Genomic DNA, 17,502 nt, shown 5'->3' with positions numbered 1-17,502 from the left:
GCAGATTTCCGTCAGATGGCGCTGTATGGGATTAGTGTTGTTGTGAAATTTTGTTTATTATTGTTTTATCGTTTGACATAACTTTTTTCGTGTGTTGTGTGTGTGTGCGAAGATTAGGGAAAGTTTGTGGAAAGTCCGGAAAGTTTTGCAACTAATTGTACGCTTTCGAAAACTTGTGCGAAACAGCCAATTGCACCTTTCCAAAGGCGAATAAAACCGTAACCAAGGAGATCATTAGAACGAGAGAGAGGGATAGAAAGAGAGATAGAGAGAGAGTGAGTATCAAACTAGTGAAAGTATTCCCCGGTGCCCGCTAAACTCACTCGCGCTGATGGACCTGACGGGATTTACCACCTAGGGGGGTTCACTCACTGCCTGCCTGGTCTGTTGGGGACCTGTTTCCGTTTCCGCCCAAGATCCTGCTTGCGGAATTTCACTTTCGCCACCGTGCTTGACGATGGAAAAATCTCATAACGATAAATCCCGCCGGCAAGGGACGCGCACAAAGAAGCAAAAAGGTTGTAATACAAAAAAAACCCTCCCCGGGAAGCGCAAATCTCGAGGGTTCTTGTTTCGGAAGTTAAATAGCCATTTTGCAACGGACGATGATGGGCATGCTGCGGTTCGTCCCGGGCGCACCCAGCACAGGGAAGCAGGTGGTCGCGCACTTCGGTCGAATCGTTAATAGATTTCCCGACTCGCCTCCGGAATGCCTTTCATCTTTGATCCGTGCGCCATTCTTTTTTCTCCACCCCTCCCCCCCCCCCCTCACAGTTTCTCTGTCTGGCTCCGTTTTTCCCTTTCCCCGATTCGTAGGCGGCTTTGCCGGTCGTTAAAACGTGGCCAATGCAAGGATTCGGATGGCTTTAGTTCTACCAATCGGGCAGCCTGTTTGGATGGGGCAGGTTTTGGGCCACCGAAAAGATATAGCGTGCAATATTGTTCAAACTTTTTTTGTTTCTTTTTATAAAGTTATCTAAATTCTATTTAGAAAACTGACATAAAAATATATATCACAAAGGATTCGGTCCAGCGAGCGTTCTACAAATTTATGTATTTTTTATTCTAGTAGAACGACAAAACTATGTAACTGTAGGAGTATTCGAACAGGAAATGAGTTTTTTTAATAACAAAATTACATATATGGTGTATCGCTTTACACCGCTGTCTCGTAATCGTTTGTGCTTTGATCCTTTTCCTGGTTAATGGGCCGGATTCAGCTCACTAAAGTTCATTCTTCTGCACCACACCATTCTCAGCCAAGTCCAGGGGGATGGGCAATGGGGAGTTTATCTCCGACCAGACAAGTAATGCACATAAAAACCCAAACACGGTACAAGGCAACGTAATTGAAGTTTTTTGTATCCCTTTTTTTCGGTAGTCGATTTTACGTTATTTCGTTTATGTTTTAAAATATTTTAATGACTATTCATTCCTTCTCTATTACTTTCTTCTTTTATGTAACGTCAGCTTGCTTTCTCTCTTAAACTTTGTCCGTTTTGCTGGTAGTGCCTTTTCCTTAATTTTGTTTATTCCCCAATTGAATGTTAAATTTTACTTTTTTAATTTTTTAAGGGAAAGCAATACGTTCAGACCATTTTATTATAATAAAAAATGTTCAAGACAGTATTATTCGTTGCGTAAAAGTGCTTCCGGTATTTCTAGAAGATCTGCTACAGTATGAAGTTTACGTCGGTGGTAGATTTTACCCCTACAAAACCAGAAAACTTCTCCGATCCATCATGAACACCACCACTACAAACATCCTTTTTTATCTTTTGTTTTTTTCTAATAAAATACATATCTTCTTAAACTTCCAGTTCTTGTCTAGAGCTTTTAAATATACTACGGTATTTCTCGAGTATAGTACATCGCAGAAAACGCAGAAACATCCTTCCAAAAATACCCCAAAAATATCCCATACGCATGCTCATATTAAACCCTTATCGGATCGTTATTTGACGCCTGTGAGCCTGTGGGATGTTATGCCATTTGACGTTTCCCCTTTTTTGTTGTTCAACGCTTGTTTATGTTTAGCATTGTATTTGCTTCGCCGCGGTTAACATTTTCAGTGGTTTGATTTAGTTTAGTTTCGCACAGTTTATTCCAAACACCGACCGCTGCAATGGCAGCAAACGCTCCAGATAAAGAATCCGTACTGAAAAAACGCATTTTGCCCCGCGGCCTACAGAAGCTCATCGAGCAATGTTTGAAGATCTATCCCGACCAAACGAATCCGCTGCAGGTGACGACCGTCCTGAAGTACTGGTAAGACGGTGCTGCGCCTTAAACTGTGCCATCTTTTCACACACGATTTGTTGTCATGCTTGTTCGCTTTCCCTTCTGCTTGCCAGGCTCGGTGGATTAGATCCTTTGGATTACATTAGCATGTATCACAATGAGGGCGATCCGGAGCAAAACATCCCACCGCACTGGCACTACGTCAGCTTCGGGCTGTCGGATCTGCACGGTGATGGGCGTGTGCATCTGGCGGACACATCCGGTGGTTTGGAACCACGTTCGGGGATGGGATTCGAGCTAACGTTTCGACTGGTCAAAGCTCCCGACGCACCCGCCAACGAGCGACCCCCAACCTGGCCCGCCAACCTGCTGCAATCGTTGGCAAAGTACGTATTTCAGTCGGGCAATCGGCTCTGCACCGGCGACAACATACCCTGGCGACGGTCGCTCGACGGCAGCAAGGACACTAGCACGGCCATTCAGCATATGCTCATAGCGGAAGATCCACAGCTTCCCCGTACGGAAACACCGTTCGGATGGGTGGACTTCCTGCAGATCGTAGGCGTTACGGGCGAGGAACTCGAGCAGGCTTCACGCTGGAACGGGAAGGGCATGCTGAATCTGCTAACGAAGGATCCCGCTACCGGTGGTCCGTGGCTGATCACGGACATGGCGCGTGCGAGCAGTGTGTTCGAACAGTTTCCCGAAACGCTACGCCAGCTCGAGCTCGACCTGGAAAAGGAAGGATCCGATCTGGCCGGTGTTAATGCCGACTTTACCTTCAAGGAGCTGGCGAAGGGGGCGCTTACGGCAGCCATCAAGCAGGAGGTACTCGATCCCGACGAAGAGCTATCCCGTTCCATCTCCACCTGCAATATCGCCGTGAAGCAGGAATCGAACGAAGACGCGCTAGAACGGTCCACCGGCTCGACGTCGTCCGATATGGTTAACCCGTTCGACAATCCGAACATTCCGTCACGCGTCTTTCCACTGACCGGGATCGAGCTGACGCTGGCACCGTACGCGGCCAAGTTTCTTATGCTGGCGGTGCGCGATCGGATCCGGCACGGGCGTCACTTCACCTTCAAGGCGCAACACATGGCCGTCACGTTCGTCGCTGAATCGGTCACTGGATCGATCGTGAACCGCCAAACGCCGTACGCCGTGCTGGGCAGCTGGGTGCAGATACTTATCCCGAACCGGCTGGTACCGCGCATGGTGGACAGCTTCGGTGAGCTGAGCACGCGCAGTGTGGACAGTTTGAAAATTCCACTCACCTACGAGTGGCCGGAACAGAATCTCAAGTTCATTATAGACAATCCGCCACCGGAGCTGCTGAACCAGCAGGGTCCGATACTGGCGTGAGTTGCGCGCGCCGACGCCATTTTCTCGTGCAAATGGGTATTATTACTTACAAGTGCCTTGATATTGCTGCCCACCCATCTGGCCGGGGACCACCGACCGGGTGTGGCAGGCGGCTTTAGGCTTAGGTTTCGTACAAGTGTAACTCTATTTTTTGACTCACTTTTAACAAAATAAAGCTCATAACTTCTCCCTAAATTTGATCAACGTTCAGTGCGGGCCCTTAAGCATGTCTCTGGAACTCATCACACGTTCGTGAATGTATTTTCATTTCTTAATCAATTCAACCATTTTTCATTTCTTTTCCTACCTTTAAAGTTAATTCAGTTCTGCAATTTCAATACCTATCAAATGAAAGTAACAACAGTAAACCAACTAGTCGGATCTACGTGTTCATCTCAGCTTCCATCAGATCCGCTTCCGACGCAATCTTGTTCGCGTCGCAATGCAACTTATACGCGATTCCATCTTGTTACTTTGGTCACTTGTGTTCACAGCTGTGCTAGCCGGTACCGGTTCAATCGCTTTTGTCCGATGGGCCCGTATCGGTTTACCGTCTGTAAGCTTTTTCGGAGCCTTCCCATTGCTAGCTTCCTCCTTTTCCACCTGCGAGTGTTTCGCACCGTCAGTCTGAACCTGTTCCGGGCTGGGTTCATCAAATCGAAGCTTAGTTTTGGCGGCCAACAGTGGCGTCCGGCGCTTGGTGGCCACTGGCCGTACAGCCGACCCGGGCAACGGGCGTCCCGCACTGTCCAGCAAACGCTTCCGATCGGAGTAGGACTTAAGCGACAGCCCAGCCCTTTTGTCTGCCGAAACGGCATGACTCTGGACAAAGCTGGTCTCGATGGCTTCCTCCGATTTGTGGCTAGAGTCGTTCGAATCGTCCAGCACGATCACCACACTGCTATCGTCCTTCTGGGGGGCACCCGTACCAAGCACGAGCGCATCCCTGAACGATCCATTCAGCGGTGGTCCCGGGCTGTCGGTTCGGTTCGGTGCGAGTGGCGTTTTCGTTGACGCGTCCGTATCACTGGAATCGCTCAAGCTCGGAAATTCTTCCACCACTAGGCGACGCACCTTCCGGGCGGTAATGTTCCCCGCTAGCTCTGGTCGTGCGGTGGGAGGGGGGGTCGAGCAGACGGGCGTTTCCTTCACCAAAGCATCCCGGTACGAGTCCGCGCTCTGGCTCGGTGTCGCTGCTGGTTCATTCATCAGTGCACGTTTACCACCACGGCGAATTTTCGCTCCCCAACCGATGCTTTCCTCGCTACTGCCGTCTATCGGATCCTTTGCTTTTGATATTTTCACAACCGCCGGAGTGGGTTTCTGCATTTTAGCAACCGTTGCCGGAACGGCCACAACCCTCCCTTTAGCACTCGGTGGAGAGTCTACGAAAATGCTGACCGTACGCGGTTTGCGCGCCGATTGCGATGAGCACACACGGTTGGGGATGATTCCTTCCGTGATCCCGGTCAATCCATCCGTCGGTGCTTGGTTGGTTTTAAGCTGGTGGCGTCGTGTAGCCGCCTGACGCAGCAGCTCATTTACCCGATCGACCGTTTTCGGTGGTGCACGCGGTCGAGCCGCTTTGGGAGTTTTCATCGTCAGATTGCTCAGGTTGGCAGTTAGCTGGCCCATCCCGTCAGCGGCGTTCCCATCGGCATTCGTTTTACCTTTCCTCGCCAGCAGCTCCACATAACGCGCTTCAATCATCGACCGGCTGCGCTTCGGAACCGGTGTTGGCGCGGATCGTTGCCGCGCCAAAAAATCTAACGCTTCCAGATTGTGCCGTATGTCGGCGAACAGTGCCGGATCGATGGCGATTGCCGTCCTCAGCTCCGTAGCCCATCCGTACACCTCACGAGCACGGTCGAACCGTTCCCGCCGGACCAAAAACTGACCATAATTTAAGTGTGTTCGTATCACAGCTACACTTACATCCGACAGGTATACCGGCACGGTCCAGGCAGCTAACGTTGGATACATCTGCTCCCAGTGTTCGATGAGCGATTGGTAGGATCGTTCGATGTGTTTCCTTGATTTGGAGTGTTGCAGATAGGACAATCGCACGGCAAGTGCGGCCGTTTGATAGGCCATCAGCTTGTACTGCGGATAGCTGCAATAATGACAATCACAGCCCGGCGAGTGGTAAAACATTAAGTAATGCTGTATATCCGTTTCCTTCGGTGATGCTTCATGCAAGGCGATTTTTTGCTGAAATGTAAGGTGTCGAACGATCAAAGGTTAAACAAGCTTCAAGGTAACACAACCCCCCCCGGGTATTGGGAACGTACCGGAATGATTCTGTGCTTCGGTGCTGCTTCTCGCTCGACATCCACAAGATCCTCGATGTTAAGAAGGCTTGGCGCCGGTAAGTTGTTGTGGATGGATTTGAAGCTCCCGCCCGGCGACAACGCATTTTCCACCAGCTGTCCATTTTCCTTCTCCTCTTGCGACCGAATCGGACGGAACATCAGCAAACGATCCAGATACGAAAGCGCTATCTAAAAGAACAGTCGAATTAAACGGTTGTGATTTCGGCTCCTTCGTCAACTTCAATCCGTACCTCACAGCGATCCAGCTTTTCCGTATCGGCACACATCTGGCCGTACAGCAGCAACAGCTGCATCGCCCGCAATCCGGCCCCACGGCGCAGCACAAACTTGAGCAGCTGTTCCACGTGCGGTTCAACCAGCGGTCCCGTGTCGTACCGCACGATCAGATACTGCAGCACCGCCACCGTCATGTCGACCGTGGCCAACGATAGGGTGAATGTGTGCTCGGTGGACAGTTTTTGCAGTGCGTTAAAACTGCTCAACATACGCTTCATGAACGCGAGCGGAGGCACTGAGTCGGGCCACGGTAGTTCGTACTCGGTCGCAAGCCGGAAGATGATCTGTGCGGCACGGCCCTGGAACAGCGGTGCGATCGCAGCACTGACCTTGCCCGATCGGTCCAGATGGTCGAGTGCACGGCGAATCAAGCGCAGGGCCTGTTCAAGCTCCCGGCGAGAAGCGTAGTAAACGGCGAGACCGAGATATAGATTAAGCAGCTGAAACCTGCGATTATCCGGCACATCGTCCAGACCGGTTTCCGGAGGGTGCAGCAGCAAACTTTTCGCCCGGTTTGCTAAACTCTCCAACGATGCCAGCGCTTCCCCCACATGTTTTGGGGAGATTTTTTTGTGCAACTTTTTTAGCTGGGCATCCGCCAGCTGGTGTTGTTCGAGCAGAAAGCCCAACGAAGCGCATTGATCGAGCGGACGTACATCGTGTCGTTGGGAGACGAGCAGCAAGTTTAGCAGCTGCAACTCAACCGCCCGGTGAGGCTGATAGTTCAGATGGTACAGACGTGCCACGTTGTCCAGTATGCTCGATATCTGGGCAATCGACGGTAGTACCCATAGCGAGCGGAATTGATCCTCTGCCAACGCCACCAGAAGCTCGCCGTAATGCTTTCGGATCGCTTCCATCCGTCGCTTGAGTGGTCCCTCGCGATCGAGCCGATTCTCGAGCATTATCTCATCGATGTGACCACTCCGCATTTGATCCACCTTGAACGGTATCTCCCGCAACCGGTTAAGGGTGGTTCGACTTGCTAAGCTGAACGTGTGGTAACTGATGATCGCTTGGGCCGCAGCGAGTTTAACACGTTCCAGCGCATTGGTCGGTTGGAACGAGCCCAAAGCCCTCGACAGCGTATCCATCATCGATTCGGGCAGCTTCCCTGCATCGCTTTCGCTGAATCCGTGCAGTGCCATCCCGAACGCGAGACAATTTTCACCAACATCGCCCACCTTTGCCAGCTCGCGCATGTACTCCCACACTGGCAGCGTGTTGGAGGTTTTGTACTTCGTTACCAGGGCCATTTCCTCGGCGAGGATGGTAAACTTTTCCGCCCGTGACGGAGTACAGTCGAACGTGAAGCCGTGCCGATCGTAGGCTGGATGATCGTACAGCTGCAGCAGGGTGAGCGATCGGATCGGATCCGTTTCCGGTGCATTTATCTGGTAGGACATGATCGATCGCACGATCGAGCTGATCGTCGCCGTGTGTTCCTCGCTCGAGCCGGACGCTTCACGGAGCGTGATTAGTAGCTTGAGCAGTCGAATACTAACGTTTGGCCAGCAGGAAGGGCTCGCGAAAGATCGATCAGCGTACGCGTTCTCTAGCAATCGGACCAGATGCAGGTCGGACAGGAACTCGAACCGGTAACGATTTTGGACGGATACGATCAACTTCAGGATGCGTACGATATCTTCCACTTCCTCGGTCGCTGCTTGGTCTTCCTCTCGGAGGAGCGTGAGTGCGTACTTTAGCCAGGAGATGCTGTACCGCATGGTTGTATCGATAAGCGACTGCTTTCGCTCACAGCTCAGCTCCTCGAGCAGCGCCAGTTTGCGCTTGATCAGCTCACACCCGCGACCAATCGAGTAGGACAGCTTGTTCCGTTCGTTCCGTTGCTCTGCAGCGTTCCGTGCCTGCACGATGCTCAAATGCATCAGTATGCTCAGCAGCTTATCGGCCAAATGACGCCGGGAGCTCGTGCACAGCCGGCACAGCTCTGGCACCGTGTCCGATGGGCATTGGCGCACAAAGTGCATCAGTGCTTCACACAGCCCGATTGCTGCGTGTGAAACGGTCAACGACAGTTCCTGCGGTAACCGGTACAGGAATGGAATGGCTTGGCAAGTGAGAAATATAGCTATCCGTACCACCAGCTGATGCGATGGAAAGGTCGAGTGAACTGCCCGCACACGTTTGGTAATGCTTTCGATCTGTGCCTCCGCTGGCGTTGGTTGTTTCACGAGCTCCACTAGCATGCTTATCAGCTGGTAACAGCTAGCGTACGGTTCACTCCGGACGCCCTCGAAAAGGGTGAGGAAGCCGGCAAACTTACAATAATCGGCACTTTCCCCACCGGCACAGCCGAGAATGGTCTCGACGTACCCGACACTATCGCCCAGCAAGCTGATCAGTTCCGGTTCGCTCGGCTGAACGACCGTCAGCATAGTGTCCATGATGGTTGCGTACAGTTGTTCGGCTTTGGCGCGACTCACCGGAAACAATCGGCGCAGTATGGCCATTTCATTGTCGAACACTTCACGGAAAAGGGCCAACGCTGGCTCCCGGATTCCATCCGCCGGCGGTGCACTGTTTGCCTCATGTGCAAGCAGCTTGCGTTGCATTTCGATGAGTAAATCGGCACCTTCCTCCATAAGGTCGGTCGTTTCTTTTGCTTCATGTGCCGTCTTCAGTACGACACGCTTTACCCGCACAAACAGATCTACCTGATCGTCGGCAATAGGAAACCGATGCATTAACCGTGCAATGTACAGCTTCGTGCGGCGGTTGGTATCTTTCCGGTTGAGCGCCACAAACGCGTTGTACAGCCGTACCACCAGGAAACATCGTGTGGCACTTTCCGCCTGATGGCAAACGTTGAGGTATTCTTCCAACAGTTCGAGGCAAGCCTTGGTTGCCGGAACGGGTTCGAGATCACGGTCGTCCTTCAAAGCGACCCAGTCCAATAGCTCTTTTACGAGATGGGCCACACACAGCTTGTAGTTGGGTTCGGTCGCTAATCCATTCAAACAACGCTGCGTCTCTTTGAGCGCACGCAGCAACGATTTGGAATCGCTAGACAGCTGCACCTCTCGCCGTACCTTGAGGAGCTGCTCTTTGAAAGCCGTTCCGGAAGACATAGTGCAGGATCATGTGTGTTTGTGTGTTTTCCGAATAGCGGCCACTGTTCTGTAAATAATGAAAGGGGAATGAATTTTACGTCTTTCAGCTGGCTTGAGCCCTGGCATCGCAGCAAAATGGCGCGCTTGTGTTGCGGTTTCGTTTGTTTAGCTTTACTTACGCTGCCGTATCACTGTTTCACAGAAGACTTCGGTAACATTCAAGTGCGGTAATTAGGTGTATAATACGAGTAGCAAAATATACTTTCAATGCCAATTTTCGATTAAATTTTACTGACCTCAGTCAGAGCGCGTTGTTGTGCGAAGGAAACCGTCGTTTGCTTTTGTCAGTTGCATTTCGTCTTCTTCAAAGGCCTGTTGCCGCTGCTGCCTGCTTCGTATTTTGATCACAGTGTGTGACAAAATTGTGACAGCTTGTTGAACATTGTTTTGGATGGAAATGTTGAGAGGCTTTTTATAAAGCTACATATAAAAAACTGTTTCATACTTTAAAAAACAGAATTGTTCGATTAAAATATGTAAAATTTTATTAATTACCCTCCACATAACTGAATACCTCAAAAATCGGATAAAAAATTAATTGAAATATTTTTTTTAGTTCTTTAATTCAACATGATCCCTGCAGCGAACGAACCCTGTACAATCAAAAAGGCACAAACTCAAAAAGGCCTTTCGCGCAAACGTCAAATTTTGAAAAAACGAATTATCTTCAAGCAAAAGAGTAGAAAAGAAAACAAAGCAAATAGCAGCGATCACAATTATCTTTGTTGTTTCTCGTAGAACGGTTGCGCATCGTCCCACCCGATATAATGCATTTTTGCATCGAAAGGATGCATCTACGCATCACGCAAGATTAGTTGAGAGTAATAGTTTGTGGTAGAGAAGTAAAGTTAAAAGTGAGCTGAAAAGCGTCGTTCCGCCGGGCACGATCGCAACCTAACCTCACAACCAACAACACACACAAGTAGCGCTCGACGCAATCTCCCAATAGTGTTGTGTGTACCGCCGAGCACAGCGTCCAAACGGATTCGATCACCTATAATTTGTGAAATACATCTTCCGGGGGTGTACGGTTACGGGTTAAATTTTCCCGCACATTGGGAAATTATACTAGAAAGAGAGAAAGAGAAGGAGTAAGAGTAAACGGTTGAGACGAGGCATTGCCGTTGATGTAGTGTAGTGAACCTTCGCCAACAAATCTGTGCTAGTGCGGCCAATCTCGAAAATGAAGTCTCCCCTTCCCTTACCGGAGCTATTCGATGAGGACGAATTTTCGTTCACATTCAAAAAGGTATATTATACATATTCAACGTAACATCTTTGCGCAACTTAAGTCACTGTGCGGCTTTCCCTTTTTCGTTGCAGCCCCACGGACTGAATGATGCGTTTCATAGGCGTCGACCACCGAAGCTAATGCATCCGCTGAACCGCAGCATCAACGCATCGATGGCCAATGCTATCTCGTTCACGGAGGATAATCGGGCGGAACTGAGTGCGCTTTACAACCGGTACAAACCGGAAACGTACTACGAGCAGTGCTTCGAACAGCTGACAAAGGTGGGCGAAGGTTCGTTCGGGGAGGTGTTTAAGGTGCGCAGCCGAACCGATGGTCGGCTGTACGCGGTGAAGAAGTCCAAAACCTACTTCCGCAGCACGCAGTGCCGAGAGATGTGCCTGGAGGAGGTACGCCGGTATGAGCAGTTTTCCGATCATGAGAATTGCGTGAAGCTGTACCAGGCCTGGGAGCAGGACGATCGGCTCTACATGCAGATGGAGCTGTGCCGCGAAAACCTGGAAGTGTATGCACGGGAACAGCAAAAGCTGCCGGACGAGCGGATTTGGTCGATCATGCTGGATCTGTTGCTGGCGCTGAAAAGCTTGCACGATCGCAACCTCATCCATCTGGACATTAAGCTAGATAACATTCTCGTCACGGACGATGGGACGTGCAAGCTGGCCGACTTTGGCATCGTGTTTGATCTCAGCAAAAGCAATCCCCGGTACGCAACCGAGGGTGACTCGCGCTACATGGCCCCGGAACTGATGGAGGGCACGTACACGAAGGCGGCCGATATCTTTAGCCTCGGCATAGCTACGCTCGAGCTGGCCAGTAATTTGGAGCTACCGGCAAACGGGCGATTGTGGCAGCGGCTGCGCAGCGGTCAACCACTGCCCGAGAATCTGGCGTGCAATATTTCCGCCCCACTGAGGGATATCATTCATAGCATGATAAATCCGGTCCCGGGCGAACGACCCACGGTCGATATGCTGCTGAAGCATCCGATCGTGCTGAAGCTGTACGAAGCGCGAAGGCGACGGCGTGTATTCGAGCGATCAAAATCCTACCTTTACCGGAAGCTTTCCAGCCTAAGTGGATTTTTCCTGCTTGCGGTCATGTGGCTGGTTGCGTGCTTTCGACTGCAGCACCGCAAAGAAACATCCCCGCGGGGAATGGTGTCGAAACAGGCCCCAAAAGTTGATAGCCGATCCGCGCATCCGCCCGTGGACAATTGTTCGCGTAGGGCGGCTGCTGGCAATTCGTTCAGTGCGTCACGACTGCTGGACCAGAGCTGCAGCCTGCTGGCGGACGACGACGAAGACGACGATCGATTAAACGGGACGGGTTTTGAAAGCAGCGCTTGTACCGCTAACGACGGCGATGATACGGCCGACTGTGATCGTACCGCGGAATCGCATGAGAATGACAGCGTCCAAATAACGCCAACGCTGAACAACTCCATGCCACCAACCCGCACACCAACCGTTCGGATCGTCAACTCAACGCCCCTGAACCACGATCATCTGCATCAGCACCACCTGCAGCCGCAGTATCACCCTTATTCACATTCCGGGCATGCCGGTTCGCGGCACACGAGCCGCGTGTTCTGCTCGCCATTTCGCATTTTATGGTATGTTCCCGCGAGTAGCTAACTTTGTAAACGCATGTTACTTATTAGCCATTTTATCATTGAATTCCCACCCATCCGGTACAGGTTCGAGGACGACGCGGACGATCTGGCGATATTGAAAGATTCCCACCGAAATCCGCGAAGGATTTCCTCCTCCAGCTGCTCGCCTGGCGGTACAAAGCCGACCACGCCGTCGTCAGCTCCGCTCAACGATAGTGATAACGATTTTCGTCCCCTTGGATCACCATCGCACCACGACCGGAGTGAAGAAAAATTGCCGGGCAATAGTAGTTTGGATGCCACTGCTGCAACATCCCTCTGCGGTGGCAGCCAGCAATCGATCACCAGCACTCCAAACAGTTCCTTATTTAAAACGATGCGAACAAGCGCGATGGCCATGAACGGGCCAGCTGCGGCTTCTTCATCCGCCTGTGATAACTCATTGTCTGCCACCGAGGGAGGAGGGTATTCGTCGTTTCTTACGAAGAAAAAGCTAAAATTTAAAACGGAAGACGATGATTCCGATTGACGGATCATTTGGATCGCGCGCTATACGATTACAAACAAGTCGCAGGGTAAGTGGAAACGGTGCGTAAACAACGCAGTACAGAATGGACATTAATTGGTCGATTTTTTTTTTACAGATTGGCATCATAACACACTACGATTAAGTTGCATCTAATCAAGAAACGGATCTCAGTGCTTAGCGGCCTTGGGGGCGGGTTTTTGCAACGGTAACCAAAAGAAATAGCTCTCTTTGCTTCTTCTTCATCTCTCACCAGTCAGTTAATTCGAGTCATTTTCAGAGAATGTTGTTTTTTATGTGCGTGTGAAGATGTGTGTTTTTTAAATGAGCAAATAACGTTCCGGGTCCGATGATGTGTAAGATGAAAAGAAGGACGTTTTAAAACTAAAATCCTGTAACAATCTATGCAAAAGAAAACGATTGCACTAGAGTGCAAGTGCACTATCCTTAGCAAAAACAAACAAACAAACAAAAAAACACGCAATTGGGCGTTAATCCAATGTGATATATGAAAGGTAAAAAAGCACTCTATCTCTCTTCAAACACGTGCGTGTATGCGTGTCCCTGGTATCGTGTAAAGTATCCTAGTAACAAAACACTACCGGGATTAGGTAGAAAAAACAAGAAACAATCTAGTAGCCCAGGCAGAGGCAACAAAGTTAGGCTAGTGGCGTGCAGAAAACGTACAAGAAAACGCTTGTACAGGAATATTAGTATAAGCCTGTGTATTAGCTTATATTATGCGACGTGATTTAGCATAAAGGGTGTGGATAGAGTACACGAGGCGGAATAAGGAAACAGTTTTCCGAATTGCTCTCGGAAAACCAGTTTACGTGTGCTTTTGTGAGTGTGCGTGTGTGTGGTGTGGTATGAATAAAGTCTGTCAATACTTCAAAAAGCAATTAATATCGTAGTAACCATCGAAACATGTCTAGACAACGAAAGATTGTTTTTTCTTTTTATTTTTAAATTTATCTTTACGCACTACATACACAACAAAATATTCCAAAATATGATAAAAACATCAGCACCGACTGCATCCCCCACCCACAAACATCCGCACCCTACTATGCGGTTAGCTCCTTGATGACGGCACCCGCAATGACCAGTCGCTGAATCTCGGACGTGCCTTCATATATTTCCGTTATTCTCGCATCTCGGTAGTGCCGCTCGGCCGGCATGTCCGACACGTATCCCATGCCACCGAGCACTTGTATCGCTTGATGTGCACAGTAGGTGGCCGCCTCCGATGCGGCCAGCTTAGCCTGGGCCGCTTCCTTCGTAAACGGTTTGCTGCTGTCCTTCAGCCACGCAGCCCGCCAGGTAAGTAAGCGGGCCGCCTCGAGCCTGGTCGCCATATCGGCCAGCTTGGTCTGGATGGCCTGCAGTTTCGCGATGGGTTTGCCGAATGCGATGCGCTTGTTGGCATAATCGACGGCACATTCGAGCGATGCTTGCGCAATACCCAGCGCTTGGCTTGCGATTCCTATCCGGCCAGCGTCGAGTGTTTGCATCGCGATCTTGAACCCGAAGCCCGGCTCACCGAGCAAGTTTTCCTTCGGGATGGCGCAATCTTCGAAGATGAGCGAGCAGGTCGATGAACCGCGTATGCCCAGCTTGTCCTCCTTCTTGCCCAACGAAAAGCCGGGCGTGCCCTTCGGCACGATGAACGCCGAAATGCCCTTGTGTTTGAGCGATTTGTCTGTGGTGGCAAATACGACGGCCGCACCAGCCTCGTACCCGTTCGTGATCCAGCACTTCGTACCGTTCAGCACCCAGTGATCGCCCTTAAGCGTTGCCGTGGTTGATGCGGCACCCGCATCCGACCCATTACCCGGCTCGGACAGCGCGAAACAGCCTACGCGCGAACCGTCCGTATAGTCGACGACGTATTTTTGTTTTTGCTCCTCGTTACCAAAATGTGTTAGCGGTCCCAAGTACAGCGAATTGTTCACCGACATGATAACACCCGCCGAGGCACATCCGCGTGATATTTCTTCCATTGCGATGGCGTACGCGAGGTAGTCCAGTCCGGTGCCACCGTAATCTTCCTTCACCGACACCGCCATCAGCCCCAGCTCGCCCATCTTGCGTATCTGTTCCGCCGGATACAGGTGCTCCCGATCGAACCGGGCCGCATTCGGGACCAGCTCATTGTCTGCAAAGTCACGGCACGTTTTCTGCAACATCTGATGCGTGTCCGGTAGGGCGGATAAGCTGGCTATCGAACGTGAACGTAGCGAACTGCCGCTTACACGGTATCCTGCAAAAAAATAGGAGACATTAAACCGGTCCGTCCAAAGGTCATGGTCCAGATGATGTTTTGATTGTGAGATGCTGAGAGTTGGGCATCCAGCATTCATCCGAAATGGATTTGTTCCACTTACCCATTCTAGAAGCTACACGAAGAGCGAACATCTTGGTGGCAGTGTAGAGGTAGTTTGCGGTTGCACTTTCTACTTAATAAATGAGATTTAGTCGTGGTAAAAATGCAAATCAGGTAAATGTTGGAACGGACAGAGGACTTTGATCACCAAGTCCGCGATTGTTTTGATTCCCTTCGCAAACTGCAGTAATCTGTCAATTGGAAATGCAACTGGTTTACTGCAGTTTCAAATTCGCTTCAATTCAATTGTTGATAAAGTAACCGCTTAATCTTAAACATGCAGCACGTGGTCTATCTAGCTAATACTTCAACAACAACTTTTGTAAAACACTCTAATTTGAATTTATTTGCAACTTAACATATTTTTTGAACCAATCAAATCCTATCGCATTTGTTGCTTCTCTGACTTGGAAGAACTGCTACTGCTACCACAGTCCGAACATTGAACAACGCTCTGGGCTATGAATTCGATCAACGTCCGCGTCGGCCGACCGGCCATACCACGCCGGATGTACGGGAAATCTGTCCCTTTCGTTTTCATCACGTTTAGCGCATCGATGTGCATCCATTTGCCGCACGGCAGGAACTCGCGCAAGAATGCGGCCGCCTTGCAACTGTTCGCACCCTCTCCCTGCCCAATGTTCTGCACATCCACGTGATCTGCGGAACAGATTTGCTGCGTGTAGTAATCCCACAGTGGCAGCCGCCACACACGATCGCCAGTGTGAATGCTGGCGTTCTGCATTCGCTGCCAAAGGTCTTCCGAGTTTGTAAATACAGCAGCGCACACCTTTCCGAATGACTCAATCGTTGCCTTGGAGATGGTCGACACGTCCACGATGTACTTCGGACCGAAATGTTCGGCGTATAGCAGGGCATCCACTAGCGCCAAAGGTGCCTCATTGCTCGTCTTCACAATCTCAATGCTCTTTCCATTCTTAACCGTAATCACATCGCCCGGTTTCATCGCGTTACATCCAATCATGTTTTCACACAGTGGAATCAACGCGCGTATGTTTACGGGGAGCTTCAGTGCCGCAATTGCTCGACTGGCTGCAACGACACATGCTGCACCGGTCATATCCGCCCGCATATCCGTCAGCGCTTCCAGCTGCTTCAGACAGATGCCACCACTGTCGAAAGTGTTGCCCTGGCCGATCAATATAATTGGCCGCTCCTTCGTGTCCGTTCCGTAGTAGCTAAGCTCGAGGAAAATCGGAGGCTCGCACGAACCCTTCGCCACGGTCAGGAAGGAAGTCATCTCCTCATTCTCCGCCCATCCACGTACCTTCACCTCCACATTCACGCCCGAGTTGCACAGTATCTGGACAACATTTTGCGCGAACGTGGTCGGGGTCATCAAATTCGACGGTGTTTCCTGCAGCTGGCGGGCAAGATTTTGTGCCTCGGCCTTCGCCAACCCAATGCGCCACCCATTAGAATCGCACGGCAGCTCGGGCTCGTAGTACAGCTGCAGCTGTGGCACGAATTTTCGTTGGTCCGGACTTCGCAGCTCCTGATTTACCCACAGTCCCATATGTGCCCCTTCGGCAGCCGACTCGGCATGGCCAAAATCTTCCACATAGATGCGACTGGTTTCCAGCTGCTGCAGCTCCTGGCAACCACGGGCAGCTGCTATGCGGATCGCTTCCTTGGATATGTCCATCTTCTCGACATCATCGTAACCAAGACACTCGCTACCAAGACCACAAACGGCCACGGCAGAATAGGTAGGCTCCAGGTTGTACAAAATACGGACCTCTCCCCGCTTGGGCATAGGGCCGGCCAGTCGCAGTAGCTCCAGCAGTCGTCCACTGGTGTACGACTGAAAACGGCAATGTGACCAGGTATTGCGAAAAACAAAAATCAGTTTTGCCTGTTTTACAGCTTTGCCCCCAAAACCAGCTTACCTCATTGAATTTGGCCGCCGTCGGCGTTAGTACGCCAATGTCCAGCCGATCATTTTCGTCTGCATACACACCCAGCACGAGACCACGAGAGGCGGGATTCGAACATTGTTCCGTAAGTTTAGCTTTATGCTGTACGAACCGAGATGCTTGATACTGAAGCGATTTTAAGGACGATGGCCGTATAATTTGTCTCAGCGCGCCAAACGACATTTTTCTCCTGTGCTCCTTCTTTTTTCGGGTTGAATACGGGTAGAAAAAGTTCGACCAAAAGTGGTTCCAAAGAGTTACGGTCCGATCTCTACGAAAGACTGAAGTCAAATGTTTGAAGCCTGATGGAATTCCTGTTCAACACTGGTTTGCCCAAAGTGTACTTTGATGCTTTTAGGGAATGCTCCTGAAACATGCTCGGTCGGTTCGGTTAATGTTGAACTCAGCTATAAGTTTTAAACTCTCAAAAAAGGCCA

The 17,502-nt window shown here is 50.5% G+C and overlaps 5 protein-coding genes across 6 annotated transcripts; 2 read left to right on the top strand and 3 right to left on the bottom strand.

The window, feature by feature from the left end:
• Positions 1-1,695: 1,695 nt before the first annotated feature.
• On the top strand, positions 1,696-3,846 carry LOC118506567 (suppressor of fused homolog). The gene is made up of 2 exons (XM_036043891.1): positions 1,696-2,268; positions 2,355-3,846. The coding sequence occupies exons 1-2, from the start codon at positions 2,126-2,128 to the stop codon at positions 3,604-3,606; spliced, it is 1,395 nt and encodes a 464-aa protein (XP_035899784.1). The 5' UTR covers positions 1,696-2,125; the 3' UTR covers positions 3,607-3,846.
• On the bottom strand, positions 3,798-9,660 carry LOC118506566. 2 transcript variants are annotated; one of them, XM_036043889.1, is made up of 4 exons: positions 9,469-9,660; positions 6,170-9,356; positions 5,898-6,107; positions 3,798-5,817 (listed from the first exon to the last, which is right to left on the bottom strand). In XM_036043889.1, exons 2-4 carry the CDS (start codon positions 9,305-9,307, stop codon positions 4,012-4,014), a joined length of 5,154 nt encoding a protein of 1,717 aa, XP_035899782.1. In that variant the 5' UTR covers positions 9,308-9,356; positions 9,469-9,660; the 3' UTR covers positions 3,798-4,011. The 2 variants fall into 2 exon arrangements, with proteins under 2 accessions (XP_035899782.1, XP_035899783.1); XM_036043890.1 differs by having other exon boundaries at positions 6,170-9,351.
• Positions 9,661-10,011: 351 nt separating this feature from the next.
• Positions 10,012-13,644, top strand: LOC118506562 (membrane-associated tyrosine- and threonine-specific cdc2-inhibitory kinase). The gene is made up of 4 exons (XM_036043884.1): positions 10,012-10,598; positions 10,673-12,216; positions 12,301-12,791; positions 12,861-13,644. Exons 1-3 carry the CDS (start codon positions 10,533-10,535, stop codon positions 12,743-12,745), a joined length of 2,055 nt encoding a protein of 684 aa, XP_035899777.1. The 5' UTR covers positions 10,012-10,532; the 3' UTR covers positions 12,746-12,791; positions 12,861-13,644.
• Positions 13,645-13,672: 28 nt separating this feature from the next.
• On the bottom strand, positions 13,673-15,313 carry LOC118506564 (short-chain specific acyl-CoA dehydrogenase, mitochondrial). Its single transcript, XM_036043886.1, has 2 exons — positions 15,130-15,313; positions 13,673-15,005 (listed from the first exon to the last, which is right to left on the bottom strand). Exons 1-2 carry the CDS (start codon positions 15,158-15,160, stop codon positions 13,810-13,812), a joined length of 1,227 nt encoding a protein of 408 aa, XP_035899779.1. The 5' UTR covers positions 15,161-15,313; the 3' UTR covers positions 13,673-13,809.
• A 111-nt stretch (positions 15,314-15,424) lies between these two features.
• LOC118506563 (cytosol aminopeptidase-like) lies at positions 15,425-17,386 on the bottom strand. Its single transcript, XM_036043885.1, has 2 exons — positions 17,039-17,386; positions 15,425-16,953 (listed from the first exon to the last, which is right to left on the bottom strand). The coding sequence occupies exons 1-2, from the start codon at positions 17,246-17,248 to the stop codon at positions 15,511-15,513; spliced, it is 1,653 nt and encodes a 550-aa protein (XP_035899778.1). The 5' UTR covers positions 17,249-17,386; the 3' UTR covers positions 15,425-15,510.
• Between the last annotated feature and the right edge of the window lie 116 nt (positions 17,387-17,502).

The sequence above is a fragment of the Anopheles stephensi genome, chromosome 2, assembly GCF_013141755.1.
Source record: "Anopheles stephensi strain Indian chromosome 2, UCI_ANSTEP_V1.0, whole genome shotgun sequence".
NCBI lineage: Eukaryota > Metazoa > Arthropoda > Insecta > Diptera > Culicidae > Anopheles > Anopheles stephensi.
This window is presented reverse-complemented; position numbering and strand designations above follow the sequence as displayed.

Coding starts and splice junctions, on each gene's coding strand:
- LOC118506567 (XM_036043891.1), top strand. CDS start 2,126: ATGGCAGCAAACGCTCCAGATAAAGAATCCGTACTGAAAAAACGCATT. Junction 2,269..2,354: donor ACGACCGTCCTGAAGTACTG/GTAAGACGGTGC, acceptor TCTGCTTGCCAG/GCTCGGTGGATTAGATCCTT.
- LOC118506566 (XM_036043889.1), bottom strand. CDS start 9,307: ATGTCTTCCGGAACGGCTTTCAAAGAGCAGCTCCTCAAGGTACGGCGA. Junction 6,108..6,169: donor AAAAGCTGGATCGCTGTGAG/GTACGGATTGAA, acceptor CTGTTCTTTTAG/ATAGCGCTTTCGTATCTGGA. Junction 5,818..5,897: donor CGAAGCACAGAATCATTCCG/GTACGTTCCCAA, acceptor CTTACATTTCAG/CAAAAAATCGCCTTGCATGA.
- LOC118506562 (XM_036043884.1), top strand. CDS start 10,533: ATGAAGTCTCCCCTTCCCTTACCGGAGCTATTCGATGAGGACGAATTT. Junction 10,599..10,672: donor TTTCGTTCACATTCAAAAAG/GTATATTATACA, acceptor TTTTCGTTGCAG/CCCCACGGACTGAATGATGC. Junction 12,217..12,300: donor TCGCCATTTCGCATTTTATG/GTATGTTCCCGC, acceptor CATCCGGTACAG/GTTCGAGGACGACGCGGACG.
- LOC118506564 (XM_036043886.1), bottom strand. CDS start 15,160: ATGTTCGCTCTTCGTGTAGCTTCTAGAATGG. Junction 15,006..15,129: donor TCGTGTAGCTTCTAGAATGG/GTAAGTGGAACA, acceptor ATTTTTTTGCAG/GATACCGTGTAAGCGGCAGT.
- LOC118506563 (XM_036043885.1), bottom strand. CDS start 17,248: ATGTCGTTTGGCGCGCTGAGACAAATTATACGGCCATCGTCCTTAAAA. Junction 16,954..17,038: donor CGGCGGCCAAATTCAATGAG/GTAAGCTGGTTT, acceptor TGCCGTTTTCAG/TCGTACACCAGTGGACGACT.